The sequence below is a fragment of the Protobothrops mucrosquamatus genome, unplaced genomic scaffold, assembly GCF_001527695.2.
Source record: "Protobothrops mucrosquamatus isolate PMUCROS unplaced genomic scaffold, P.Mucros_1.0 scaffold5919, whole genome shotgun sequence".
Lineage (NCBI taxonomy): Eukaryota > Metazoa > Chordata > Lepidosauria > Squamata > Viperidae > Protobothrops > Protobothrops mucrosquamatus.
In genome coordinates, this window is record NW_015391758.1 from 112 (window position 1) to 10,054 (window position 9,943).

Below are 9,943 nucleotides of genomic sequence, written 5' to 3' on the forward strand. Positions count from 1 at the left end.
CTACGCCAGGCCGGCCGCATGGAACAGATGAGTTTTCAGGGCTCGGCGGAAGAGGCGCAGGTCCGCAATTGTACGTAGGTCGGGGGGGGCAGGTCATTCCAGAGGGCAGGAGCTGCATGTGTGTGTGGGAGGGACTTTGAGGGGACTTTGAGAGCCGCAGGCTGAAGGCTCTTTCTGTGTCCAGACCCATAAATGCCCTTGCCATATCCCAATCCTCTCTTGCCTTGGCCACCTATGTTCCTGGATGCCACAGGGGGGGCTCTCCCATTCACCCCGCTCCCTTCATGGCCAGGGAGCGTCTGGCTGGGTTTCTGCCACGTCCCCCTTGCCCGCCCTAACGCCCTACACCCCTTTGTTGCTTCTAGGCCAGCGGGTGGCCTGTACGGCATCGACAGCATGCCTGACCTACGGCAGAAGAAGCCGCTTCCGCTCGTCAGTGACCTGGTGAGAGGACCCCCTCGGTCACAGTATGACCCCCCACCCCAGCTTTGGGCTATGGGTTGCCGGGCACCATAGTGGCAGCATTTCCCCGGAACACAGACGGACGTTCTGCTGGTTGGGGGGGGTTGAGGGGTGGAGAGGCACTTCCACATCCTACTCTCGAGTAGCAAAGAGAGGGGCAGGCAGCAAGGAAAAGCAAGCGTCTTTGGGGCCTTCCACAGCTCTGTTGACTGCTCAGCGTGCCCTTAGGGTTGTGGGGCACGGGGACAGGGAGGGGGGGCTGGGACAACTTTGCTGTTTCTGGGTAACTCATTTCCCCCCCCCCACTCAGGTTCTTTTGAGTGTGAGAATGTGGAGCCTTCGTCCACAAAAAAGCCGCTCTTGTGACCCAAAATGTTAAAAAGAAAAGAAATGGGGGTCTACGGTCCCATCTAGTTTTGGGGTCTTGAGAAGACCTCCCTCTCCCCTAACTGCAGCCTCTTCTTCTCCCAGTGAAAGCGGGGGGGGGGAGAGATTTGGGACAAGAGGTGATTGGCCGGAAACAGCCCCACGTCAGGAAAATGGGATGGGGGGGCGCCCTTTGGAGCGTATTTTTGTGGGGGAGGGAAGGTTTCCCTCTGTACTTCCAGGTGGCAGAGTTAAAAAGCGGGGTGGGGGGTGTTCCAGCTGTGGGGAAGCAAATAGGAGGGGGGAGGGGGGGAGCGGTTGCCCACCCTTCCATGGGGCTAGTGGCCAGTGGCTGCAAGCCCTGGGGGTGGTCCTGGGGCTTGCTGAGGGGCCCTTCGGTGGGGGTCCGATAGCCGAGGGCAGGGTGGCATTAATGTGTTCTGCTTCTCTTGGACGCTGGCGCTTCCCTCCCGCAGGCCATGGTAAGTACGCGGAGAGCAACGCCCAGCTTCCTTCACCGAAGGGGTGTTCTCCCCCACACACACTTTTTTCTGGAGCGCCTTGTGGCCCCTACGCCTCCTGGCCCGTGGGGGACTTGCCCCTGGCGGCCTCGATGCTCCCAGCCTGCTGACTGCTTGGCTCCTGCCTTCCTGGACCGGCCGACTCGCCCTGGGGGGAGAAGGAGGAAGAGGGCCTCGGTGGGGGACTGCCAGGGCCCTCCAGGCATTGGCGGTCTCTCCCAGCAGATGGCCAATCCAGCCAGGGGCTCCAGGACAGGGGACCTTCCCTTCTCCTTCCCACCTAGAGACCCTCCGCAGGTGGGAGAGCTGGGGGAGGCCTCCAGGCGGGGGGGCCGAGAGATCCTCCCCTGGGCGTTTGGGGGAAAGGGAAGAATAGTGATGCCAGTTGAGGGCTGAGGGGATGGGGCAGGCAGGGGAGGAGGGCTCAGATGGTCCTCTCATGAGGGGCTTCCGTGCCCAAGAGACACCCCCCCCCAAAGAAGTGTGCCCTCTGAAGCCCCCAATAACCGATTCCTTTTCCAGTCGCTGGTGCAGTCGCGGAAGGCGGGCATCACTTCGGCCATGTCCACCCGGACGTCTCTCAAGGATGAAGAGCTGGTAAGGCCGGAGAGCAACTGGGCCAGGCCAGGAGGTGACGGGGGGAGGGTCAGGTCCTGAACCCGGGGAGGGGGGATCCTCTGAGGCCCTCCCTGAGGTGCATCACCCCGAGGCAGGGCTGCCCTCCCTCCCTGGCAGATGAGCAGAGCCAAGAGTGGGAGCCTTTCAGCTACACAAAAGCCACTTCGGGTGCCCCCACAGCAAGTGGGGGAGGCGTGTTGGGGCTCTTTGTGTATGCGGGACCACAGTGCTCAGGAGAGATGCTTGCTAGAAGATGTGAGCCCACTCCTGCCCCTCCTTTGGGAAGGCCCTGAAGCCGGGGAGCCATGGGGGGGAACCCGAAGGAGTCAAGGGGGATCGGGTTAGGCCCTGGCTGGGCATGCCAAGGGGCATGTTATCCTACCCAGGCTGGACTCTGCAGAAACCTCCCGGTAGTTTGCAAATAGAGGTCTGGGGTCTGCTCCAGGTATAGCCATCTCACATCCCCAGGATTGGGGGGGGGGTTTTCTCTCCCTGAGAAAAAGGGGTTTCTTTCTTGGAACTCTTTTTTTGTTTCAGAAATCCCACGTGTACAAGAAGACCCTCCAAGCCTTAATCTACCCCATCTCCTGCACCACACCCCATAAGTTTGAGGTGTGGACCGCCACAACCCCCACCTACTGCTACGAGTGCGAGGGGCTCCTGTGGGGCATCGCACGCCAAGGGATGCGCTGTACGGAATGTGGGGTCAAGTGCCACGAAAAGTGCCAAGACCTGCTCAATGCCGACTGCCTGCAGAGTGAGTGGCCCTCCCTTTCCAGGCAGGGGGAGGGAGGTTGAGACCCCAGGCTTTTGTGTGGGCTCCCCAAGCGACGAGGGGAGAGGGGAGAGGGCCTTTCTTGAGCTGTGGCTGGCCAAAAGACCACGAAGGACTATTTTTGCGCCCTAACAAAGACCCCAAACCCTCCAGGGTGCTACAATATGTTGGCATCCCCTTCAGCTTGCTGTTCCTGCTGTCAGCAAAGGACTGCTGGTGTTGTTTGAAGTAGAACTTCCTCCTGTCCCCCCCCTTCTGAGGAAGGAAGGAAGGAAGGAAGGAAGGAAGGAAGGAAGGAAGGAAGGAAGGAAGGAAGGAAGGAAGGACAGAAGGGAAGGAGGAAAGGAGAAGGAGGAAAGAAGAAGGGAAGGAGAAGGAAAGGAAAAGGGAAGGAGAGAGGGAGGAAAGGAAGGAAGGAAGGAAAGAGAGGGAAGGAAGGAAGAGAGGGAAGGAATTTTGTTAAATAAAATAAAATGGAGCACTTGGAGATAACCCTGGATGCATTGCTAGTGAAGGATAAGTCATGTCCGAAAGGAGGAGACTGACTGTCACACCCTCCCGGCTGGAGACCGGGGTCTGCCCCTTTATCCGCACCGGCAGCTCCTTCCCTATTGCGTGGTAAGGAGAGGAGATGCCCAGACGAAGAGATTCCCAGCTCCACAGAGGCAGAAATTCCAGGAGATGGGAGAAAAGGCGGCTTTCTCAGCCAGCGATCCGGTCCGAGAATTTTAAGAGGAGAGCATGAGCAAAGATGGAAGAGGGGGAATCCTCTAGGAAACTGAATCTCGGGGTTCTGCTCACGCGCCCCAACCCCTCTTCATGGCAGGCCGGGTTCTTCTGTATCTCTTGGCCTTGATTGTCCCTTCGGAAGGGCCCTCATGGGGGAGGGGCTCGTCAGGGCAGGTGGGGCTGAGGGGGTTGGCCTAAGCCCAGGGAGACCTGGGTGCGAAGCCCCTCCCTGCCACGGAAGATCTGCCCCCCCTCCGCCCACTTTTGCTCAGTTCAGCCCGCGCCCCCTCCTCCCACACCCACACCCACTCCCGTTGGAGGAAGGTCAAGCCACCGGAAGAAAGCCTGGCAGCCCCGCAGCTTGTGGGGCTCCCTGTGAGGAAGAGGAGACCGGGTGCTTCTGGACTGGGTGGGGGCCTGTGCCAAGCTGGGAAGCCCAGCTCGGGGCCCTCCGTGGGAGAGGAGGGGGGCCACCTTCCTTTTTTGGCAGCCGGGGTGCCGCGTGTGGAAGCGGTGATTGAAGCGCAGCCTCGACAGGTGCCCGTTTCCTCAGAGTCCCTCTGTCAAGAAATGTTGGCACAGCAGCCTCGGTGCCAGAGAAGACGGGTTTTATTTTAAGTGGCAATGCCTATTTTCAGTTCCAAGAACAAATCATACGCAGGCCTTACCCTCCCACCCAGCAGATGTCCTCCATACCTCCGTACGGGGGGTGGGGGTGGGGGAGAGGCAAATTTTCTGAAGGAGCTGCGGGGCTTCCCTTCTCGCCGGAGGGAGGCGGGCCTGGCCACCCGGACGCTTCTCCAGGGATGGCGGCCCGTGAGCTGCCAGGCAGGACCCAGCAGGGGCCTTTCCTTTTGGGAGACGGGCGCCTGGCTCTCTCCGCCCGGGAGTCCTCCAGCTCGCTCTTTGCCCCAGCCGGCGACCTCCTTCCTGTGGCTGGACTGCAGTTCCCAGATGCCCCGCGGGCCAGGAATTAGGAGAGTTGCAGTCAGGCATCTCAGCAGAGCAACCCCTGGGAGAAGACTGCTCAGCCCAGCAGCACGGTCCTCACCCTCCATAATGCACATCCCCCCGCAACCTGTCTGTGGCCCCTGCAGGCTCACCTGGGCTTCCCAGCACACACCTGGGGCCCTCATTGGCTGCCCTTCCACCTTGTGTCCCTTCCAAGCCTCTGCAGCATCCACCTGCCTCCCTCCCCCGTTCTCGCCTGAGACTCGCTTGAACGACCCACACGATCCTAAAGTTGTAATGGCAGCTTGGACTGCTGGGATTCAATGAATCAGAACAGAGCTGGAAGGGGACCTTGGAGGTCCTGTAGCCCAACCCCCTGCTCAAGCAGGAGACCTTTTGCCATTGTAGTCAAATGGCTGTCCAGTCTCTTCTTGAAAACCTCCAGTGATGGAGCACCCACAACTTCTGAAGGCAACTTCTGTTGATCAATTGTCCTCCCTGTCGGGAAGTTTCTCCTTAGTTCTAGGTTTCCTTCCCTCCTGGGTGAATTTCCATCCGTCCTGCTTCTCGTCCTGCCTTCTGGTGCTCTGGAGCAGGGGTTCCCAACCCCCGGTCCGTGGACCAGCACCGGGCCACAACATGCCAGCAACCGGGCCGCACTAACAAGCAAAGCCCCATCCGTGGGATGCAGGCAACACACAAAACCATGCCCTCTCTGATCCGTGGAAAATCTTTCTCCACAGAAGCGGTCCCTGGTGCCCAAAAGGTTGGGGGTCTCTGCTTTGGAGAACAGCTTGATACCCCCCCTCTGGGGCAGCCCTCCAGTACTGGAATAAGGTGGCCATCTTGTCCCCAGGGATTTAAGGGTTAGGATTGCTGACCCTAAGCAATGCAGTCACCTGACACTGCACTTTGCAACCGCATTGCTTAGCGACCACAATCCTGGTCCCAGTTGCCATTGCAACCTGGAGACTCACTCACCTCCCCCGAGTCTTGTCCCCTGCAGCCCAGGTAACCAGGCAGGGTCCCTTCGGAGGGCTTCCCTGGGCCAAACTGCCTCTTATCCAGGTGTTCCCCGAGTGTGGCTCTTCCTTCCCCCCCCGCCAAGGTCATCCCCACATCCCATTCCAACTGGACAGAGGAGCAGATGCAGTGCAGACAGGCCAGTCCCTGTGACCCCGCCACACCCCTCCCCTCCCCCCTCCGCAGGAGCCGCCGAAAAGTGCTCCAAGCACGGTGCCGAGGATCGGACCCAGAACATCATCATGGCGATGAAGGACCGTATGAAGATCCGGGAGCGGAACAAGCCGGAGATCTTTGACCTGATCCGGGACGTCTTCGGGGAGAACAAGGTGACCCACGGGCAGCAGATCAAGGCGGTGAAGCAGAGCGTCCTGGATGGGACCTCCAAGTGGTCAGCCAAAATCACCATCACAGGTGAGGGAAGAAGCAGAGCCCTGGGGGTGTGGGAGGAGGGTAGCCCTCCTGAAGCTTGCCCCAGAGCCAGGGACTCGGCTTCCAGGGCACTTCCTGGCCTCCCCCCTCACCCCTTCCTTTTCCTTCCCCCTCCCCCCCACCCGGCAGTGGTTTGTGCCCAAGGCCTGCAAGCCAAAGACAAGACCGGCTCCAGCGACCCCTATGTGACCGTCCAGGTGGGCAAAACAAAGAAGAGGACCAAGACCATTTTTGGGAATCTGAACCCCATTTGGGAGGAGAAGTTCCATTTGTAAGTATCCACAGCCTCGGTGCTGCTTCAGGTACTCCTTAAAAACATGTGGGTGTTAGTACAGAGGGGCCGTTGCACTGGGCATCCCTTGCTATTAAGGGGAGGGGGGACTCGGCACTGGGAAGAGGGGAAGTCAGGAGCGACCCCTGCCCCCTGTCGTGTGTTTCAAGCAACAGGTTGCACCTAGATGTCTTTACTCCAGGTTGCACCTAGATGTCTTTACTCCTCGGATTTATGTGGCCACCCAAATCCCAGACGGGATCCATCCATGGCTTCTCACCCAACCGAGGCTTCGTGAAAGGAGGGCCTCCTTCCCACCTCCCAAGCAAGGACCCTGTGTGAGGGAAGGCAGGGGATCCTTCGACACGGGCTCAGCAGGGCAGGAGGGCCGTTCTGGGGTGACCCCCGTGAGTTGTGTGCCTGGAGCCTTCCCCTCCACCTCCTGCCTGCAGCTCCTTCTCTGGACATTTCTCCTCTTCCTTCTGCTCCCTGCACCTGGCTGGCCCCCCTCAGAGTCTCGGCCAAGCCCAAGGCATCTGCCAGGAAGTGTGTGCCCAAGAGGAAGGGCAGGAGGCGGAAGGCTGGCTGTGGGTGACAAAACCTGCCCTGAATGGCGCTCAGGGGGTGCCTGTGATTCAGGAAGCAGCCCTGCGTCTTTCCGGGGACTAGGCCAGCCGGATCGGCTGCTCCGTGCAGGTGTTCTTTGGAGCGTTGGCTCTCTTCCTGCCTTTTTCCTCCAGAGGCATATAATCAGCGGCTGATTGCTCTGGCAGAGATCGGAGCCCCTGGGCTCTCTTCCTGGAGGTGGCAAATAAGGGAGGCGATGTAATTAGGATAATGAACCCTCATTATGCCAAGAGGGGCCGGGATGGCATGGCTGCGTCAGGGGCCCTGCGTGCAATGATCCTTAGAGAGTTTTCTGGCCTTTTGGAGCCAAGACCTACGTGAAGTTTTGGCACCAGTGTGTTGCACGTGGCGGGAAAATTCCTGTCTGCACGCGCAAATAATGGGATTGTTACTAGCAGGGACTGATAAGGGGAAGCAATTGAATGAGAGTGTCCAAACAGCGTCATCAGCTGTGAAAAAGGCCAACAGCGCGTTGGGTATCACAAGAAACGGTGTTGAAAATAAACATATTGAAAATAGAGGTGCCGATATTAGGATGGCCTTGCATAAACCAGTGGTGCGACCACATCTGGAACCTTGTGCACAGTTCCAGGGCTCCACCTCAGAAGGAACATTGTGGAGCTGGAGAATATTCCTTGCAGGGAAGGCAGCTTCCTCGGAGGAAAGTGGGGACATTGGGGGCTTTGGCTCTGGAAAGGTGAACGAGAGGGGACAGGAGGGAAGGGATTGAAGGAAGTGGAGAAAAGAGAAACTATGTTGGAATGGTTGGAAACTGATCAAACAGAGAAGCAACCTAGAATTAAGGAGAAATTTCCTGACAGTGAGGACAATTAACCAGTGGAACAGCTTGCCTCCAGAAATCGTGGGCGCTCCATCACTGGAGGTTTTTAAGAACAGGCTAGACACTCACTTGTCTGAGATGGTATAGGTTCTCCTGCTCGAGCAGGGGACTGGACCTCCAAGGTCCCTTCCAGCTTCTATTCTATTCATATGCTAGCTAAGAGGATCCGAGGGTGGCCAGAGCAGCTTCCTCAGAGGAAAGGTGGGGGGACGTTGGGGGCTTTGGGCCCTGAAAAGAGGTGAACGAGAAGGGTCGGGATGGAGGTGTGCGGAATTATGGACCGTGTGGATAAAGCGGGCCAGGAGAAACACCCAACCAGAAGCCACCAATGGAATTGAATCACGGAAGAATCAGGATGGAAAAAAAGGGAATAGTTTTTGTACAAGGTGGAACTTTGTTATATGGCGGCTCCCAGCTTGGCTGGCTTCAAAAAAAAAAAAAAGGCTGAATGAATTTGGACAGGTCCTGGGGGTCAATGGTTGTCAGCATTGATGGCCGTGGGGCTCCTCTGGAGGCATCTGCTGGAGATTCGTGGGCTTCCTTCTGCGGTCAGTTGGCTCCTGAGAGGACAGACTGCTGGACAAGATAGGCCAGTGATGGCAAACCTTTTAGAGACCAAGTGCCCCAAAACTGGCTCCGCCCCCACCATGCCCGCCCCACCCCCACCCCCCTCCCCATCCCCCCAGCCACCCATCGCCTCCATGGCCTGCCCCAGATCGCCCAGGCAGCCCAGCAGCACCATGGCAGGCATGCCCTTCGTCCGCACCCCACAGCATCATCTGTGTGCGATGGGGCATGAGGGCAGAGTCTTGTCCCCGCTGCCTGGCCGCCATGTCCTTGACTGTGCTGCTCCGTGCGGGCCACGCTTGGGGGACGAATCTCCTCCGGGGGAACTGCTGATGAGGGGGCCGTGGGAGGAGGCAGGGCTGGGGCGACAGCGCACGTGCCCACAGAGAGGGCTCTGAGTGCCGCCTCTGGCACGCGTGCCATAGGTTCGCCACCACTGAGATAGGCCAAGCATGTGATCCGGCTGGAGGAACAGCTTAGTAGTTCTTACCTAGTGCATGCAAGTTCATAAAACAGTAGAAGTGGAGAGCGGCTTGAAGTGTTATTAGGACGTTATTAGGAAGCATGAAGAGAGGCTGGCCTTTGGGATACCAGAGCTATAAAAACCGGCTGTTTCTTTGATTTGTCTGTTTTCCAAATAATGAGAGAGAAATGCTGTTATTGTCCTTTATTACATGTGCAGGCATTGTAATACGATACAAACTCCCGATTTCCTACGATACAAAATCTGATTTCAGAGCCGTGTACCAGCATTGTGGGGCTTGGAGTCCAGCCTCAAAAAGAGAGGGGAGGGGGGGGGGCTCTTAGTCTCAATGCACTGAAAGCTCCAAATTGCTCCGCTGAGTAAAAACGAAGTCTCTTCACATGGGACGCTCAAAGATAAACCGATGTGGTTTTAATCTAAGCTGCCAAGGCTGCTTCAAATGCCTGTGATAATTGTCTCCGTAAGTCCGCCCCAGATGCCTCTGTCCCCAGCCTGGGTCACTTCTGCTCTGATGTCCAGGCTTGTTGGCCACGTTCTGTTTCTACAAGTAGTTGTGGGAGAGGAAGAGAATAAAGGTGCAGCGGTTGGTGGAGGGAAGAGGGGAGAGCGAAAGATGGGGGGAGAAGATGGAGTTAGAAGCAACAGAACGTAGGATCTGCAAATAATAGTAATAATAATTAATAATAATAATAATAATAATAATAATAATAATAATAATAATAATAATAATAATAATAATAATAATAATAATAGTAAAGTTGGAAGGGACCTTGGAGGTCATCTAGTCCAACCCCCTGCTCAGGCAGGAAACCCTATACCATTTCGGACAAATGGCTATCCAGTCTCTTCTTAAAAACTTCCAGTATTGGAGCATTCACCGCTTCTGGAGGCAGGTTGTTCCACTGGTTAATTGTTCTCACTGTCAGGAAGTTTCTCCTTAGTTCTAGGTTGCTTCTCTCCTTGATTAGTTTCCACCCATTGCTTCTTGTCCTGCCTTCAGGCGCCTTAGAGAATAGCTTGACTCCCTCTTCTTTGTGGCAGCCCCTGAGATATTGGAACACTGCTATCATGTCCCCACTCGTCCTTCTCTTCATTAAACTAGACATACCCAATTCTAGCAGCCGTTCCTTATATGTTTTAGTCTCCAGTCCCCTGATCATCCTTATTGCTCTTCTCTGTACTCTTTCTAGAGTCTCAGCATCTTTTTTACACTGCGGTGACCAAAACTGGATGCAGTATTCCAAGTGGTGAATACTTCTTCCATTTGTAAAGTAAT

At 56.7% G+C, this 9,943-nt stretch overlaps 1 protein-coding gene across 1 annotated transcript in view; it reads left to right on the forward strand.

Annotated features, from left to right (window-relative positions):
- The first annotated feature begins 372 nt into the window (after window positions 1-372).
- The window catches only part of LOC107300006 (protein unc-13 homolog B-like), a 21,229-nt gene continuing 11,658 nt past the window's right edge, over window positions 373-9,943 (forward strand). Inside the window, exons 1-5 of the mRNA XM_015829349.1 lie at window positions 373-444; window positions 1,872-1,946; window positions 2,505-2,724; window positions 5,632-5,859; window positions 6,007-6,148. Of these exons, the coding sequence (XP_015684835.1) occupies window positions 397-444; window positions 1,872-1,946; window positions 2,505-2,724; window positions 5,632-5,859; window positions 6,007-6,148 (713 nt within the window). The 5' untranslated portion in view covers window positions 373-396. The remainder of the gene's footprint in view (window positions 445-1,871; window positions 1,947-2,504; window positions 2,725-5,631; window positions 5,860-6,006; window positions 6,149-9,943) is intronic.